The 20061-nt window shown below is 42.0% G+C and overlaps 1 protein-coding gene across 1 annotated transcript in view; it reads left to right on the top strand.

Moving 5' to 3' along the window:
• LOC131750304 (protein CC2D2B) overlaps positions 1 to 20061 on the top strand; it is a 132047-nt gene that overhangs the window by 92258 nt on the left and 19728 nt on the right. Inside the window, 5 exon segments of the mRNA XM_067024967.1 lie at positions 264 to 377; positions 2392 to 2526; positions 2905 to 3027; positions 7500 to 7558; positions 9215 to 9392. Coding sequence (XP_066881068.1) covers positions 264 to 377; positions 2392 to 2526; positions 2905 to 3027; positions 7500 to 7558; positions 9215 to 9392 — 609 coding nt within the window.

The following is a 20061-nucleotide window of genomic DNA, read 5'->3' as shown; positions in this document are numbered from 1 at the left end:
GGTCACTTACACAGTATCAACATTAATTATCCCATGATAAAGGTGACCCTTATGTTCCAGGTTAATGTTCTCTCTTTCTAACGCCCTAGTGTTTTAACAGGCAAAGGGTGCTGGAGCTTTCGGCTTTGCAGTCATCTTAGTGACCTGGCAAGAATGTGTGTGTGAGGGTTTGGAGGGACTCTAAATCTGTTGGATGCTTGCATTACTCAACTTTCTCTCCTCCCCTCCTTTTATGTGTCCTTGCTGCTTTTGTTTTGCCTTAGCGCTGCATCAGTTTGGCTATTGGAAATAAGGAGGAGCATGCCATACTTCTCTGTAATTTCTTCCTGTATTTTGGAAAGAAAGCTTTGGTCCTCCTAGGAACCTCGATGTTGGAAGTAAGTGTTGGACTTAATGTTTAAATAGTGTAAACAAAACTAATTAGCTTTTAGCTGCAAGTTTAAAAGACTTCAACCCCAAGTTTCCTTCTTTTCACAGGCTAATTAGGAAATTTCCTAGGCGAACAATTATTTACTTAGGAGGATAATGTTCGTTCATCAAAATTTATACAACGTAAAGAATGACTTGCGGCCTTCTCTGGTGGCGCAGTGGTTGAGAGTCCGCCTGCCGATGCGGGGGACGCGGGTTCGTGCCCCGGTCCGGGAGGATCCCGCATGCCGCGGAGCGGCTGGGCCCGTGAGCCATGGCCGCTGGGCCTGCGCGTCCGGAGCCTGTGCTCGACGGCGGGAGAGGCCACAACAGTGAGAGGCCCGCGTACCGCAAAAAAAAAAAAAAAAAAGAATGACTTGCTTTTGTTTTTCTTTTTCGTAAAGTAGTACAAATAATAGTGATACTTCATGGAGCTACTAAAAATATTAAATTACATAGTAAATAGCACTGGGAACAGCACCTGGTTTATGTGGAAAATGCTCAATAAATGGTGGTGGTAGGTGATGTAGTAATAGTTACAGTGGTATATTGATAAGTGTCAAAAACTTCCAGTCTTGTTTTATGGTTTTTGTCATGATCATTTATTTCTCTATATTCCCTTCATTTCCCCATATGATCCCCCTGCTGTAGTTTTGAGAGCCACTAGATGGCAGTAAACAGTCAGCAATATTTCAACAAACATTTTTACAGTTTTACCTCTGAGTCAACACTGGGTGGCAGCACTCATCTGTGCCTTTCACCTCTGCTGCTGGTTGAGGTGAAGCCTCTTTACTGTAAAGATGAGCACAGCGATAAAGAGCAAGAGCTTTGGAGTCAGGGAAACCAGGCTGCACAGCACAGTGTTAAGAGTATAGATTTGGAGGTCAAAGAGGATTTTAAAACCCAGCAATGACGTTTACTAACTGTACGATCTCAGCCTTATTTCTCTGAGCCTCACTTATCTCCTCCCCGAAAAGGAGTAATTCCATTTACTATTACCCTCGACAAGCTCTTAACCTCTTATTCTTCATGTGAAAGACGGGCATGCTAATCATCCCTACCTCACAGAATTTGGAATTCATGGGAGAAAATTAGTGTGAGTGCTGAGTACAGTACCTGGGGTAATCAATAAATAGTTAAATAGTCATTATTATTGTTACCTGAAATTTTTATTCTTTGCTAAATAAGAAAGGTTTATACTTCAAAAGTATGTGCAGAGCAAAATAATAACATAATGACTACTTTTATTCCCCAGGTGCTTTCCTGTGTAATCTCTCTCTGGCCTCTAACTCTGTATCTTGCTCACAAAATTAATCTTATGACTTTTCAACTTCACTTGGCTTTTCAGAGCCTTAGGCAAAATTCCATTCCCTAACTCTGCATGGTGTTCACCCTTGGTCTCCAAGTATATTCTACATAAAGCAGGGCTAATCCATATAGCACCTTTGTGTGAATTACACAAAAGCGCCCCTACCTCAAAACCCTTTAGTACTAGCTATTGGGAATTGGTCATAATATACTGATTTTGTTAGAACAACATATTTTATTGCTATGAGGGTACGCTCTTCAGGACCATACGTGGCAGCACTAGCTCAAAAGTTCTCATTTGAATCCTCATGCTAGCCTGGGCCTGAGGATTTCAGTTGCTTTGGTTTTATCCTTTCCAAAAAAATTGTAAAGGTCCTTAAAAAGGCTTTTAAAAATCAGAGATACCAGGGAGTTCCCTTGTGGTCTAGTGGCTAGGATTTTGGGCTCTCACTGCCGTGGCCCCGGTTCAATCCCTGGTCGGGGAACTGAGATCCCACAAGCTGTGCGGCAAGGCAAATAAATAAATAATACAGGAATAAAGAATAACTAAGGTAACGGGCAATATTATCTACTAAAAACTCAGAGATATCATATGCTTACATTATAATTTACACATAAGAAAATGAGTTAAATCAATCATCCACCAAAAATGACTTTAAGTCTTTCTTCATACAGGGGCATGTGGCTTATGTATTAACACCAGAGACTGATGAGTATTTGCTTTGGAATCCATTAACTGGGCAATGTCATAAGCAGTTTGACCCATTTTGTCCCTTACAAAGTGTAGATTGTTTGTTTGATGGTGAAAATGTAAGTATATGGTGGGGTTGGAGGGGGGCGGGATCTTGAGTAAACCTGTGGTTCTCTACACTGACCATATATTAGAATCATGTGGGAACTTTGAAGAAGCTGTAGATGTTCAGTTAGAATCCCTGGGGTGTAGGGCCAGGGGAATCTTTTATCCCCAAGGCTCCTTGACGTGATTCTGCAGTGCCTTCGAGGTTGAGAACCAGCAAGCAATCTAGTGTGCACACACCCCTGGAATCTCTGTACCTCCTGCCTCAGAACCATCCTTGGCTTCTGCCACTTCACTGGGGAGGAGGACTGTACAATTTTTCTCTGCCCTAACCTACTATGGGCTTCGTACTCCTGTGGGCCTCTACTGATTTTATGTTGATGTATTAATAGGTCTGGTTTAATATTCAGAAAAATAATTCACCAAGGGCTGTATATTTTGACTATTCAAAGGAAAGTTTCTGGAAACAGTTGCTTCCAAAAAATTATCAAGGGACGAAAGCACAAAGCATACAGGTAAATTATACATTTCCAGGTGTGTCTCTATGAAAGTTACCATTGGTTCTAATCTTAGGAATTGTGACAGCTCTTATTATGTTTATACAGCTGACTGCTTATTGAATTACTTGGCAGTATTAATAAAACCTAGTTTTCTCTGCCATCCAGCCTGAGTTTGGGCTATTGTGATCCTTTTTCTCTACTTGCAGAAAAGGGGAATTGAGAAGAAGGTATCATCTTAATTGTGAATTTAGGTTTTAAAATAAAATTTTTAAAATGTTCATCATGAACATAAAAAATAAAGTCAAGATGGTGTAATAAGTTCTTGCTTTGACCTAGCCCTTCTATTACATATCCATAACAATGGTAAAGTATAAAGATTGAAAAACAGAAGGCTTCTCTGGGCTCCAAACCATGACAGTTATCTCATGGAATAGAAGCAGGACAGAAACACTAGCAGTGAGTGGGGCCCAAAGAGGATGGCACCAAGGTCTGAAAACGCTTCATGAAATCCAGAGAACCGGAGCCAGTCTCCCTTTTTGAAGCCAGGGACTGTGTTGAGGCTCCCCTATTTTGCTACTCTTGAGAGAAGATGGGAGAGAAAAGCAGCAGACTCGCTGCCTGGGGCTCAGGAGGTGAGAGACCAAAGTACAGAGCTGAGAATCAGGAACCAACCTAATCACCAGCTGGCTCGTCCAGGGGAATCTATGATGTACTCACTACTGCTTTGGGAAGGCACCCAAATTCCATTTCAACAGCTGTTTCTGGATTGAGAGCCATGGTATGGCAGTGTGTAGGCAATTGCAAAATTCAAAAACTAGGAGCTATGACCCAGAGGAAGAAAGAGAGGGGGCATGAGAAAAAGGACAATGGAAAAATAGGAAGAAGACAATTCACAGAAGCAGAAACTCTAGGGTTCAACGTCACTAAGTGTATACCCTAGAGATACACGCACAGGGAGACAAGTACACGATGGTCATTACTGAATTGCTTGAAATAGCAAAAAATAAATACATAAATAAAAGGAAACAATTCAGAAAATGGGCACATGAGTTATGAATACTCCTACTATGAAATATTCTACACAGCAGTAAAAAAAAAAGAATATATGAAACTAATTTACTGTAGTTCTCAACTTGGCTGTACATGCATTATATCAGAATCTCTGAGGGAAGAGCCCACGCATTGGTATTACTTAAAACTCCCCAGGTGATCCCACATGCAGCCAAGGTTGAGAACTACTGACCTAGAGCCACTGTTATCAATGTGAATGAATATAAAAAATGTAATGTTAAGCAAAGTAAAGAAGATGTGAAATGACACACTTATATGAAGTTTGAAAGGTATATGTTGTTTACGTATATAGAGATATATAGCGGTAGTGTAAAAGCTTGAATGGGAATGATAAACACCAAATTTAGGGTAAAGTTTACCTTTGGAAAGAGGAAAAAAAAAGAATGCTATCAGGGAGCAGTATACAGAGTACTTCAAATCTATCTGTAATGTTTTACATCTTAAAAAAAAAACTAAAACAAGTATGGAAGAATGCAAAGATTAGATATAGCTCGGTGGTATGTATGTTGGGTGGATGTTCATTACATTATTCTCAGTGCTTTATCTGAGAATGTTTGACACAGTTCATAATATCAAAAAGAAGAAAGGTGGTTGTGGGGAGAAAAATCAAACAGTATCAAAGTATATAAAGTGAAGAGTTTCTCTCCTCGTCAACATCTTTTTCCCACTTTCTAAGAAATAGCCACTGTTGGTAGCTTCTTGTGCATCCTTCTAAACATTCTCCTCGCAGATGTTTGTAAAGTCATTATAAGGAAGGGGAAGTGTGCTTATCTCTCTCTCGAGCAAACCACATTTATGGCATCCACAGACCTTGCTTGCTTTCCCCATCCCAAAGTTGTGACCAAAGTATTGCTGCCTCCTCGGGGGGAGAATGATATATTTCGAGTTGAGGTTTTTTTTTGCTTCTGTTAATCATTCTCTCACTAATTCAGGTAATGCTTATTGAGTGCTGCAGCAGGCCAGCACTGTTTTAGGTATAGGTACCCCAAGGAAAAAGACATGTCTCAGTGCTCTTGGAGCTTCTCGAGGAGGAAACAGAAGGAAACGAGCACTTGCTGTACAGAGCGATAAATGCTATTATAGAAGACATGAATGTGCTTTAGGGAGCGCTCAGCAGGAGACCTGAGGTGAAGGGGGGTGGCAGGGGGCTTCCTGGGGAATCCAGTGACGGCTAGCAGAGTGAAGTAGGGTGAGCAGGAGCTGGTCTAGATGAGAATTAAGGAGGAGAGCGGTCCCAGCACAGAGCGGGAACAGCAGGCGTGAAGACCTGCAGTGGCAAGCAGATGTCCGTCAAGGAGCTGAGAGCCCAGCTTGGCGGCTGCCAGGGAGCGCAGAGGACGATCAGAGGCCAACATGAGCAAGGCAAGGGCTGCTGTCATCAAAATTGTATTTTTAAAAGCCACTAACCCCTTTGTCAAGTTGGATATATAAATATGAAACTCATAGTTTCATTTGACTTGTATCCCTACTGGCTTCCTTCCTGTGGGTTAATGGCCCTTGACCTTCTGCCCTGTCGCACACGTACCAGAATAAACCACTAGCTGTGGTGAACACCGTTGTTGTTGTTGTTGTTTTAATCACAGTTAAGAACACAGATTTGAGTGTGTATGATGAGCATATGGGTATTCAGAGATGGAGTTAACAGGGAAATCCTCTTGAAGTTTTAAAGGATGTGCATTCCCTGAAAGGGGCCTTTGCCTGAAAAGAAAAGAGACTAAAACTCCATAAACTTATCAAGTCAACATAACCCAGGCCTCTTCTTCAGGCCTGAAAGTGGCCTAACTAACCCATAAGAGTTGCCAGGATAGGGGTGCAGGGGATTGTTTTGGAGGGGCAGACAGTGGCTGGTGACAGCAACCAGGGAATCCAGTTTACCTGTCCTGACTGTGATAGTTGGTGGCCCCTGTAAGATGATGCTGGAGTTTATGCTTCCCTTCCTCCAGTATCTCTCATCTCCTGCCGTGTTCACTGTGGGGAAATTCACTGTGCTTGAGCCTATGCTCTAATCCAGTGGTTCTCCAACCGCGGTACGCATCAGAACCTTCTGCAGGGCTTGTGGGAAAATGGATTGCTGGGCTTTACTCTCAGAGTTCCTGAATCACTGGGTCTGAGGTTGCTGGTCTGGGGGCCACATTTCGGGAGCCACTGGCTTAGATCATCACCTGACAGACTGAGCCCCCTCAAATCACTCCTGAAATTTTCTAAGACCTAGAGGCCTAGCAAATGTTTCCTTCTTTTCGTACAACCCTCATTCCACTCATGAGGGGGAAGCATCTGTCTGTGTCTCTATAGCTCCTCTATTTCTCAGCTCAGAAATATCCAAAGTAAAAACCGCCTAAACCCAACCCCTCACTTTTGTCTATATGAGCCCTGCAGGGAGGGGAGGAACGGGTTAGGTAGGGGAGAGGGGGTGGGAGAAGTCCTCTCCTCCTCCCAGAAAATCCTGCTCAGGGGGCAACATGGGGAAACATGGTAGAGCATTGCTCTCTGCTGTTGCTGGGGTGCCTGGGGCAAAGGCTTGGAGACGGGGAGATTGAAATGGACTCTGCGTGTATGTGCGAGTGTATGTACATGCACACATGCAAACACAGAGACCTGACTCCCCCCTGCTGAAAGGGACAAATAATCAAAGAAGGAAGACGATACACCATGTTACAAGAGTAATAATAACAATAGTATCTGATCTTTGTTGAGCAATATGTGCCAGGCTTTACATGTATTCCTTTATTTTAAAATCTTTGCATGATCCCAGGGAAGTAGGTACTGTTATTGTCCCTCTTTAAAAGAGGTGGTAACTGAGACTCACAGAGGTTAAGTGACTTAACCAAGGTCACAGTTAATAAGTGGAAGATACCAGTGCAGCTTCCAAGATTATCTGGTAGAATCAATAAGCATGTCAAGTGCTTGTTTGAATAAACAGATGGGGATAGCAGATATGTCTTTTTCTGTCATGAAAAATATCTTTTGTAAATCCATTCTCCCTTCCATGCCCTGGTGAAGTAGTATTAAAATCAAAGGGAACGGGCTTCCCTGGTGGCGCAGTGGTTGAGAGTCCGCCTGCCGATGCAGGGGACACGGGTTCGTGCCCCGGTCCGGGAAGATCCCACATGCCGCGGAGCGGCTGGGCCCGTGAGCCATGGCCGCTGAGCCTGCGCGTCCGGAGCCTGTGCTCCGCAACGGGAGAGGCCACAACAGTGAGAGGCCTGCGTACCGAAAAAAAAAAAAAAAAAAAAAAAAAAAAAAAAATCAAAGGAAACACTGTGATCTGTGTTACCTTTGTGCCTCTACTATTGAGTGTTTTTGCCACATGAGACTGGTTTAAGTCCGCCCTCATTATAATCAGCACTCCAAGGGGCGACTGACATAAAGATGGTCTCCCTAGAATCTTCTCTAACTTTGAGTTTTCTGTATTTCAGCCTGAAGAAATAATTTATTCTGATACTAATAAAAGCATGGTAGAAGATCTAAAGAACAGGTATGATCTTTTGTTATATATTATGATTATCATGTTTTCTCTCTAATCTCTCATTCAGCTACCCTTCAGTCCTCTAACCCAGTCTCTCAAAATACCCATTAGATTCAGCAACAGAAGCATGAAATGGAGATTATAATAGTTACTTCCACTGAGTCATCTGTCTCTTGGTACATGCATCAAAAATCAGCCCCTCTGCTATCCACGGCACTCCTTGAAAAAACATGTCAAGTTAAATATGGTTGCATCTGGAAAACATTGTGGGCTGCTGTTAGGAAGTTCTCAACACAGACACCTATTGAGCTGTATAGTAATAATAATGCAGTAGCTAACACTTCTTGAAAGGACGGGAAGGTAAATGGCCCACAACTTGGTGTGTGGTGAAAACAGCCAAGCTGGGTGGCAGCAACATCAGCACTGTCCCTTGTAGGCACCCCTCCCCCTCCCCCCACCACACACACACACACACACACACACACACACACACACAGCACACACCCAGAGGAGTTGAGTTGTTGAGTCAAGCCCAAAGGGTCACAGCCTTGCAGCAGACCTCACTCCTACTCCAGTTGTGTCAGAAGCTTCCAGATCTGACTACCCCCAGTGACTCATGCTGACACAGCAGGCTGGCATGTAAGCCACTACCAGCTAATTGAAACAGAATGTGACAAAAATCATTTTGCCACTCCTTTTTCTCATTAGCACACAACTCTCACCTCTTATTCCCCTCTTTCTTCCCCAACTCTTAACAAAAAAGGAATAAAAGCACTAGGAAAATGGTCCCCAACTTCTGGTTTTCATCAGAAATTGCTTCTAGAGCTATTTTAAAATATAGGTGCCAGAGTCCAAGACCAGACCTGTTGAATCACTATCTGGAAGATAGTGAAATATTTTGATAAAGTCCTACAGGTGATTCTGGCATATAGCCGTGACTGAGACTCTGCAAACTCGAAACCACTGAGTTACTTTATAGACTCAGTCAAGAGCAGAGGCCCAGCAGCTTCTTCTGTAGCACACAATGATTCTGCCCAGAGGAGAAGCTTCCATCAACCAACTCACACTGTGCTCCACTTTCTCCCCTCCCCGAAACAGTTGCTCAGCAGGCACTCTTTTAGAGGTGGCATAGGTAGGCAAAACTCCCTGCCCTTGTGGGGCATACATCATACTGATCAGTCCAGTGCTTCATTTCCTCCCAATTCTGCTTGCTGAATTAACTGATCCAGTTACCCCATTCCTGCTAACATTATCCCAGACAAGATATCTGAATTTTTATAAAGGCATTTCTTGGAAACACAATGTCTTATGTCAAAGGAGGGTCTTGGAGAATAGGAATGCCAACCCAGTAATCAGATGGTAGGCAAATCACACCCAGCAGGCAGCTGCCTACACACAGGTAACTGGCAAAAAGATGTGTCTTTGAGAGCTAATTGCTGGCTACCCCAGGAAGTGTCTTGCTTTCTCAAGTCAAGCAAGAGCCTGCTCTCTCCTGGACTTGATTAATGTGAATGATGGCAGATATCCCTAGCCATAGAGGTCTGGTTTTCTCCTAAATCAAAAAAGTATCATTCTCATACTTGAGAAAAAGTGACAACACTTTTTTCACATTTACTTAAATGAGTTGTAATTTATCATAAAATAATCTTTGCATTCTTACCTTAGGATTGAAAGAACTCTGAAATATAAAATAATGGAATGGCGACCTAAACAGCCAACACGTTGGAATAGACAATGTACTTTCATTTTAAGACAAATCCTTCCTAAGTTAGAGCTTTGCACCGGAAACTTTGTTTCATCTGAAGAAGAGAGTGAATTTGAAAGACTGCTACAATTTTATTGGGTTTGTATATGATTTAATGCATTGATGTCATTTGTTTTATCTATGTTATTAATTGCCAGATGATACTAATCTTAAATATCCCTGAAATGCCTTGTATCTTGATCTTAGGTGATACATGCTATGGCATTAAAATGCATTTACTTATAGACTGAGAAATTTCAAATGTAGTGAGTAACTAGTACCATGACCAGATTGCATGACATTTTCTTGGAATCAGTTTTTTAATGTAAAAACCACAAACTTTGGAAAGAGATACCCAAAAGGAAACCACCCGCAACTAAGAAACTAAAAAATGATTTCTAGATGGTAGTAATAGAATGGATTCCATGTCCTTATGGCAAGCTTTAATATCTTCTACGTGCAAATTATTCTCAAATTTATACATCCAGCCTGGACTTCTGACCTCCTCTCATATACTCACCAGCACATTTGACATCATCCTGGATGGTAGAAAGGCATTTCAAACTCAGTTAAGTCCATAATCAAACATGGTGGGCATCTGGTGTATTGTTAGGGTCCTTCTTTTCTTCCCCTATGATATCCTTAGTTCTGGAATCCTCTCACCTCCTTTTCCCTATGAATTGTTCCGGTGGGTTTTTGGAAGCCCCAGCCTCCTAAGAGTTATATTCCTTCCCCCTACTATCCTGTAGACTAGAAGATGTCTCCTCGGGAAACCCTCTAAGAGAAGAAAGGAAGGAATCTGTTGGGAATTTATACTCAGGCTGCCAGGGAGGGATCTGCAGGCACTACTCATTCATGAACAGGGAGGAAGTTGTTTTGTTTTGCTCTCTTTTTAATAGAATTAGGGGGTAAAGAGATAAGCAAAGCATAGTTAAGTATAAGCCAAGGTTTAAAACTTGGAGTTCCTTTGTAAAATTATCTGCTATTTAATAACACACATTCATAAACCTAGACTGAATCCTGCAGCTTGGGTTCAAATCCTGGCTCAACCACTCATTAAATTTGACCAGATTACCTAACTTCTCTATACCTTCTACCCCACTGCTCAAGATAAACAGGGATAAAAAGAGTCACCTGCTTTGTGGTTGTGGTGAGGATTAAGTGAGCTGCTTAACCATAGCACCCAGCACTTAATAAATGTTAACTATTATTTGTGTCCTATGTGGCAGCCATTGTGCTAGACACTTGGGGTTATGACAGTAAACAAGACAGATACAATCTTGAGCATTCACAGAGACTGTGGGCTAGTTAGAGAAAAAGACCAGAAAATGAGTAATTGCAGTATATTTTATTAAGTAAGCTAGGAAAGGACAGTGTCCTATGCAACCACAAGAGAAGAGCACATCAACAGATTTAAAGATCAGGAAAAGCCTCCTGAAGTAAGCAAACTAAGTCTTGAAAGAAGCTAATGATTGTCCTTTGTATATTCTTAAATAGATAATTTTACATGGGACCATGTTCTGTATCCTTTAATCCTGTCATATAGTTATCGACAACTATAAACTGAATCAATGTTAAATAAATTCTTCCAAAATGCTCCCTTAAATCTGTCACTTACAGGATCAAGGTTTCCTTGTTGGCAGTTTGCTATTCCAGAAAGGGTGCAAATATGTGGAATGTTAAGTGTGCAGAGGCTCTGGCATTAGACAGCCCTGGTTCTTCTCCTCTCTCTGTAAAGTGGGGATCATAACAAAGCCTACCTCATAGGGTCGTTTGAGGATTCAAAATGTATGTGAAGTAGTTAGCATTGTGCCTAGAACACAGTAAGCACTCACAAAGTGATAACTATTATTATTAGTTTATGGCTTCCATTTCTTTGAGGCTTCTGTAATCTCTTTGCATACAGTAATTCTCCATCACCTATGTGACTGTAATGTGGTTTTATGTGTTATTCTGTCATTTGTCTAGGTCGCAGGATTTCCTATCCAGATGCCATACACTGATGTACAGTCAGTTATTGATGCTGTGTATCAAACTGGAATTCATTCCTCTGAATTTCCACAGACAGAATTTGCTCTAGCTGTGTATATTCACCCCTACCCAAACAACATATTATCTGTTTGGGTCTTTTTGGCTTCATTAGCGCGATATCAGTGAAAAGGAATAAGGGAAAAGGGAAAGATTGTACATAGGCCCCCAACCAGAAGCCAAACTTTTCTAGTACTTGGGATTTTCCTACTTATCCTCAAATCCAGACAAATGTGAGCCCAATTTTTGGTTCACTTATAGAGTTGGGCACAAGACTCACTCCCTGAGTCTTTGAAGACAAGCATAAATGACCTCCTCACCAGAGACCTCGTCTGGGAGACACTTTGGGAAGTCTGGCGCCTTGGGTCGCTGTCTACGGTAGGTCTTACTCTGGGAAAGAAGCAATTCTGGCTTCTCTCTGAGCCAGTGTTACTCAAATTGGGGGCCCCACACCACCTCCATCAAAATCACCTGGAAAGCCTTATTGAAAATGCAGAATCCCACATCCCACCCAGGACCTACTGAATCGGGATCTCTGGGAGTACAGCTCCAGAACCTACATTATTTTAAACAAGCTCCCCAGGTAACTCTCTTGACCAGTTAAGAGTGAGAACCCTGCCTCATAGAGTGTTGTCTTTACTGAAGTGAGGCTAGTACATTTGATGCTGGTTCTGATGGAATTCCAGGCAGAAGTTATTCAAATAGAAACCCAAGGCCATTGCTTCTCATGAGATAAAAGATTATTTCACTGGTTAAGAATAAGAGGGAAATATGCCATGTTGGGTTGAGGACAGCTTCTGGGGGCTTCTCAAAATTTTTCTCTTTAGATGCTACTGACCTGAAGTCATTTCATCTCCAAGTATTTGGAAGGGACTCCCAGGAAACACTACCTAAATGCTTTCCTGATTCTGTGCGAAAGGGAGAAAATGGTCTTACCAAATCTCAGGGCTCCTTTTTTTCTTCATGAGCAGCTCCCCATTCTGCCTCTCGCACTTTTCTGCTGCTTTTCTTTCACCATGGGGGCCCCAAGGAGACACACCTAGGGCCTCAAGAAAGAGTGGATAGGTATCTAAGTAGGAAACACTGTACTTTCTCGTATTTGATTGTTCTGTGCTTCATTGAGAAGAGTATTCATACAGTTTATTTAAATGTTACATAACAACTTATTTTTTTAAATCAAAAGATACAGATTTCCGAAGGTTTTAGATGATAAGAGCAGTTTTATATGAGGTAAAAGTAATAAAAAGAAAATTCACTTCTCCCACTGTAGTAGCACTGGGGCTTCTTGAGTCACTCCCACAAGCAGAGCAGAGACCCTAAATTCATCCTCAGGGAACCCTCAATCTGTATCCCCTCCGCCAATATACCTGCATAGTTTGATGCCAGAGAAGACCTCATTTATTTGCAGGTTGTTAGTCTCGGCCCAAACTCAAGATTACTAGAAGAGTAGAAAGAGTGGGTATGTGGGTAAAGAGAATGCTTTCTTTGCAAGGTTAAAACCTAGTTATGTATGTCCTCTGGCATGCATGAGAAAAATGATCAGAATTTTTGTATTTATTTGAATGTTTGTGTTTAAATGCGATAGGAAGTTTTGTTATTAACGTCTCCCACACTGATTGGGGAAGCACAAAATTGTATCTATGAAAAGACAAGTTTGCCAAAGGAATGCTGAATTCATGCAGTTCATTTTTGTGACACTCTGAATGTTTACATAGCTATTTTGTTAATCGTTTGTGGTTTTAGAATTGATAGGCCACTTAAGAGTAAGGTAGAAAGTGTTCATAGGCAAGTGTGTATTGTATTCTGTATTATATGCATTTTAAAATATGTGTATGTGTTTCTCAACTAAAAATTTCTTCTAAAAATTGTGATTGTCTATAATGAACCATTTTTTTTCATTTTACTGTTTTAAAAATACATGATGTTAAATGTAACATGCAATTATAAAATTCTATGAATCGTTCCACAAATAATTACAACGCATCCATTATGTACCAGACACTGTATATGTGCTGGAGGACAGTAGTGAAAAGACATTCTTCCAAGGGAAACAGATCCTAAGCAAATAAACAGTAAGTAAGTGAGATCATTTCAGGGTATGATGAATGCTATAAAGCAGTGGCCCCCAACCTTTTTGGCACCAGGGACCGGTTTCGTGGAAGACAATTTTTCCACGGACAGCGGTGGAGAAGTGGAGGGGGTGGGGCGGGATGGCTCAGGCGGTAATGCGAGCAGTGAGGGGGGCAGATAAAGCTTCGCTCACTCGCCCGCCGCCCACCTCCTGCTGTGCGGCCCGGTTCCTAACAGGCCGCTGACGGGAGGCTGGGGACTCCAACCAAAAAGGTTGGCATGATGGAGAGGACTTTGCTGGGGGTGGAGGGGAAAAGCAGAGTAGTGAGGGAAGGCCTCTCCACGGAGATAATGTTTGAGCGGAGATTTAAAAGATGATTTATCAAATAGAATTGCATTCAGTTGCTGTAACAGAAACCTAATCACAGTAGCGTAACCAAATAGGGATTACACAACTGCCAAGTGTGGAGGAGGCAGTCCAACTCTAGTGCAGTAGCTCTGTGAGGTCAGAAGTGTACTGGTCTTCATGCGAATTCTTCACCATCTCTAAGGAGACTCTGTCCTCTTTCTCAGTGGCTCTCAAACTTCAGCATGCCTAAGAGTCACCTGAAGAGTTTGTTGAAACACAGATTGCTGGGCCTAACCTTCAGAGTTACTGATTCAGTGGGATCTGGGGTGGGGCCTGATAATTTGCATTTATAACAAGTTCCCAGGTGATACTGAGACTGCTGACCTGGGAACCACAGAGGCCATAGCCTCGCAGTCATTTTCATGGCAAGCAAATGCAGAAGGGGAAGGAGGAGGTAGGAAAGGCCGCTGGTTTAGCTCTTTTGAAAAGCTTTCCGGGAGGCTGTGTCCAGTAACTTCTACTTATATGCCATTGGCCAGAATTGCCTCACTCCTAGCCACAAGAGAGGCTGGAGATCAAGTATTTTAAATGGACATATTGCTCTCCCAATAAAATCAGGGTTCTGTTGGTGAGGAAGTAGGGGAGGATGGCTATTGGGTAGGCATCTGTGGCTTCCACAGTTGAGAGGAAGCCAGTCATGCAACGACCTGTGGCAAAAGCATTTCAGGCAGAGGAGACTGCAATTACAAAGGCCTCTAGTCCAGAAAGAGACTTATATGGAGAGGGAAGGGTGGGTAGTAGCACGTAAGGTTGGAGAGGTAGACAAGGACCAGATCACATAGGTCATGGTAGAGAGTTTGTATTTTATTTAAAGTATAATAGCAAATCAATCATTGAAAGATTTTTGGTAACCGAATAAAGTAGTATTTTTCCTTTTTTATATTTGAGAACACTTTAAAATTATTTTTAGAGGTACTTATTATTTGTGCATAAAAATGATCATGTTTTAAAGTGCAAGTTTTCTTTTTCTTTTCCTTTTCTGCTTGGGTCCCTGTCCTACTATTCTCCCCTCCTCCACCCACATTACTCACTCCACCCACCCCCTTACCAACATGTATCTTCCACTTACCAACATTCTCATGTATACATATATACATATATGCATATGTTCCTGTTTGTTTTATAAAAATGGGACCACATTGTGTATGCTTTCCTGCATGTTATTTTTCTCCTTCAAAAACAGTGAAAATACTCCAAGTAAACCAATTCATTCTTCTTAAAAGATCCACATTACTCTAAAGTGTGGGCAGGACCACTACGTGCACTTAAGCAGTTTGTGTGCTGCACAGCTCACAATTTATGTGCAAGGACCCCTGGAGTTGTATGTTATGTGACAGCCCTGGTTGTGAATATTATCTATTATAGTTTATTCATCATTCTCCTACCGATAAGAATAACTTCTGATCCAGCTGATCAAAGTGTTGTTTAGTTTTTCTATATCCTTGCTGTTTTTCTGTATACTAGTTCTATCAGTTACTGAGAGAGAAGAATTGAAGTTGCCGACTGTAATTATGAGTTTGTCCATTTCTTCTTTTAGTTCTATCAGTTTTTGCTCCAAGTATTTTGAAACTCTGCTGTTAGATGCACACAGATTTAGAATTTATGTCTTCTTGGTGAATTAACCCATTTATCATTGTGCAATGTTCCTCTTTATCCTTAGCAATTTTCTTTGCTCTGAACTCTATTTTGTCTGACGTTTATATAGCCACTCCAGCTTCTTTGGACTAGTATTTACCTGGTGTATATATTTTCATCTTTTTATTTTTAATGTATCTATGTAATTATATTTGAAGTGAGTGTTTTGTAGATAGCATATAGTTGGGCTATGTTTTCTTTTTTTAATACCTTTGACAATTTCTTTTTTAATTGGAATATTTAGACTGTTTACACTTAATATAATTATTTATGTTTGGACTTAGGTCTACCATTTTATTATTTGTATTCCACTTGTTCCATCTGTTTTTGTCCCACTGTTTTCTCTTTCCTACATTATTAGGTTATTTGAACATTTCTTAGTATTTCATTTTAATATATCTATTATATTTTTTACTATACCTTTTTGTATATATTTTTCAAGGTTTCTTTGAGGATTGTAGTATACATACTTAACTTTTCAGTCTACTTAGAATTTCTTTTTTTTTTTTACCACTTTAAGTGGATTGTAGAGCTATTACCACCTTATATGTTTCCTTTTTTTTTTAGGTTTTTATTTTTTAAATTTTAATTTTATAATGGAGCATAGCTGATTTACAATGTTGTGTTTCTTTTGGGTGTACAGTAACTTGATTCACTTATACAGAGACATCTATATATTCTTTTTTTTCTTCTTTCTTTTTTTTAAATTGGGGTATAGTTGGGTTTTTTTGTTTGTTTGTTTGTTTGGTTTTTTTTTTTTGCGATACGCGGACCTCTCACTGCTGTGGCCTCTCCCTTTGCGGAGCACAGGCTTCGGACGCGCAGGCTCAGCAGCCATGGCTCACGCGCCCAGCCGCTCCGCGGCATGTGGGATCTTCCCGGACCGGGGCACGAACCCACGTCCCCTGCATCGGCAGGCAGACTCTCAACCACTGCGCCACCAGGGAAGCCCTGTTTTGTGTTTTTGATGTCATATTTTACATCTTCATGTTTATCCCCAAACTGTTTATTGTGGTTAGAGTTGCTTTTACAATTTGTGTCTTTTAATCTTTGTACTAGCTTATTTAAGTGGTTGATCCACAGCCTTTACTGTATATTTGCCTTTACTAGTGGGATTTTCCCTTTTCTGTAACTTCTTACTTCTTGTTGTAGCCTTTTCTTTTCCATTTAGAGAAGATCCTTTAATATTTCTTCTAGGGTTGGTTTAGGATTGATGAACTCTTTTAGTTTTTGCTTGTCTGAGAAGTTCTTTCTCTCTCCTTCAATTCTGAACGATAACCTTGCTCGGTAGAGTATCCTAAGTTGTAGGTTTTTCCCTCTCAGCACTTTAAATATATCATGCCACTTCCTTCTGGCTTGCAGTTTCTGCAGAAAAACCAGCTGATATAGCCTTATGAGGTTCCCTTTTGTATGACTCTTTGTTTTTCTCTTGCTGCCTTTAGAATTGTCTCTTTATCTTTATCTTTTGCCATTTTAATTATTATATGTCTTGGTGTGGGTTTATTTGGGTTCATCTTGTTTGGGACTCTCTCTGCTTCCTGGACCTAGGTATCTGTTTCCTTCTTTAGGTTTGGGATTTTTTTCAGCCATTATTTTATCAAATACTTTTTGGCCCTTTACTCTCATCTCCTTCTGGGAACCCTATGATGCAAGTGTTCATACACTTGATGCTGTCTTAGAGGTCCCTTAAACTGCTCTCATTTTTTAAAATTTGTTTTTCTTTTTGTTGTTCTGATTTGGTGATTTCCATTATTCCATTTTCCAGATCACTTATGTGTTCTTCTCTATCACCTAGTCTGCTCTTAATTCCTAGTGTGTTTTTTTATTTCAGTTATTGTATTCTTCAGTTCTGATTGGTTCTTTTAATATTTCTAGTTCCTTGATAAAATTCTCAGTATGTTTATTTATTATTTTCCCCAGTTCAGTTAGCATTCTTATTACTAATACTTTGAACTCTTTATCTGGTAAATTATTTATCTCTTTTTCATTCATTGTTTTTTTCAGGCTTTAAATTTTTTCCTGTTATTTTGTTTGGAACAAATTCCTCTGGCTTCTCATTTTGCCTACCTTCCTCTGTCTCTATGAAATTACGTGAGGGACTTCCCTGGTGGCACAGTGGTTAAGAATCCACCTGCCAGTGCAGGGGACACAGGTTCGAGCCCTGGTCCAGGAAGATCCCACATGCCATGGAGCAACAAAGCCCGTGTGCCATGACTACTGAAGGCTGCATGCCTAGAGCCCGTGAGCCACAACTACAGAGCCCATGTGTCACAACTACTGAAGGCTGCGTGTCTAGAGCCCGTAAGCCACAACTACTGAAGGCCGCGTGCCTAGAGCCCGTGCTCCACAATAAGAGAAGCCACTGCAATGAAAAGCTCGCGTACCGCAACGAAGAGTAGCCCCCGCTTGTCACAACTAGAGAAAGCCTGCATGCAGCAACGAAGGCCCAATGCAGCCATAAATAAATAGATAAGTTTAATTTTAAAAAATTAGGTGAAACAGTTACCTATTCCAGTCTTAAAGCGTTGTCCTTGCATGGGAGCATTCCTCTGCAGGTCTACGTGTGGGATTCGGTGGGAGAGCTGGATCTGAAGTAAGCACAGGTCATGTCTTCCCCCCAGAGTGTGCTGGCAGCTATCACTTGGTGGGATATGAGGCTGGAGAGGGAGGGGCTAGAGCCTGAGCCACATGTGAACCAGGGCTTCTCCTAACCTCAGTGGCTGTCACAGCCCTGTGGGGGCAATGGCAGGTCCCAAGGTACTGGAGCAGAAGCCCTGAGGGTTGGGTAGGAGCTGGTTCTGTTCCCTCTAGGTGTGCACTCTCCCTGCTCTCAGCAACATCTCTGCCTTAGAGGGGAGCAGCACTAGAGCAAGGAGGGCTAGAGTGGGCACCTGGTGAAGGTTGGGGCTTGTGCTGGGGTGGTTCCAGCACACCAGTCACAGCTCAGGTTAGCTCCCCATCCACCACTGCTGTGAGCACCAGTAATGCCCACCCTTGCCCCATTCAGATGCAGTGTTGGGTCCAAGCTGGCCACTCTCCTGGGCACAGCAGCCTTCACCCGAGTGGGGAGCTTCACTGGGGATAGAGGTGCCAGAGTGGGTGATTGGCGTGGGCTGGGGCCCATGCTGGGGTGGTCATGGGAAACTGACCAGAGTCCTGGGCAGTTTCGGTCTGTTTCCTCCACCTTTTCCAGGAGTAAACAAGCATGGGTGCGCTTCTCTTGAGCAGAGTCTAGGTTTCGTATAGCCCTCCTGTTAGTCCCACTGGGTTTCAAACCAGCTAAGGGGACTCTTCCTGGTGTCGGACCCCAGGGCTGCGGTGCCCAATATGTGGTTCAAACTGTTCACTCCCCAGGGAGGATCTCTGAGCCCTTGTAATCTCCCTCCTCTTCTGTGTCCCCTTCTAGGGTCACCGGTCCCAGTTCTCTTCCCTTCATACCTGACTTTGTGTGGATCTTTCTTTACAGCCTTGGTTGTATAAGAGTCTTTCTGCCAGTCTTCAGTTTGTTTTCAATGAGAATTGCTCCACGTGTGGATGTATTTTCGATGTGTACGTGGAGCGGGGGAGCTCATTGTCCTTCTATTCCACCATCTTAATCTCGGGCCATGCTGATATGCTTTAAATTTAAAACCTTTACAACTGGATAATGATCAGAGCTTCATGGGGAGTGTTAGGCCTCTTTCACTGTAGAGGACTTTGCAAAATGTCCTCTCATGTCTTTGCAAGAGCAAAGAACCTAAAATGTTATAGTCAGAAGCAATCTCAGTCATCACTCAGTTCACTTTATAGGTGAGGAGGGCAGTGACCTGCCTTAAGGCCACTCCACTAAGAAGCAACAAATCAAGAACCAAGAACCAGAGCCCAGGGCTTCTGACTTCAAGTCGTTTGCATCCAGTCGAATATGATGTAGACGTTGAAAGGAATTCCGGATGTTCCCTTATGGAATGTTCACCAGAATATATCGTATGACAAAAGCTAGGGACACAACACGGTGTAATGTGTTACCGTTTGTGACAAAATGGGGCAAGGAGATAATGTACATGCATGGTTATAAATATCTGGATATCCCTAGAAGGAAAGAAAAGCAGATAGTAATAATGTTGCCTCTAGGAAGAACTGGGATCAAGGGAGGGAGGGAGAAATGCTAGTCACCGGATACAGTCTTCTACTGTTTGAATGGTTTACCTTTTGCATGCATTCATTTGAATAATGAGTGAACTGTTTAAATAAACAATTTACATTCAGTAGCTTTTTACTGTCTAAAGTTCAGTGAGTTACAAAAACTCTGCAGACTCTGGTACCCTCTCATCTCTTGCCAAACCCATCTTGTGCCTTATGCTGCGGGCACATGGGCTCCTTGCAGTTTCCTTACTCCGCCAATTAAGTAGAAGTTCTGCCTTTTTAACTTCCACCCTCTCATACCTTTACTGATCACTGCTTTTAAGACTTCCTGTCTCCTCTACACTCCAGGCATACCCTGTCCTTCATGTTCATTCCAAACATGCCTTTTCCTTAGGGCCTTTGCATTTACTGTTCTCTCTGCCTGGAACACTCAGCCTCCAGATATCTGCACGCTCCCTAACCTCCCTCAGGACTTGGCGTACCCTACTTATCAGAAAACAATGT

This window comes from Kogia breviceps, chromosome 2 (assembly GCF_026419965.1).
Source record: "Kogia breviceps isolate mKogBre1 chromosome 2, mKogBre1 haplotype 1, whole genome shotgun sequence".
NCBI classification, from domain to species: domain Eukaryota; kingdom Metazoa; phylum Chordata; class Mammalia; order Artiodactyla; family Physeteridae; genus Kogia; species Kogia breviceps.
The sequence above is the reverse complement of the archived record's forward strand: the minus strand, read 5'-3'. Positions and strand labels throughout refer to the sequence as shown.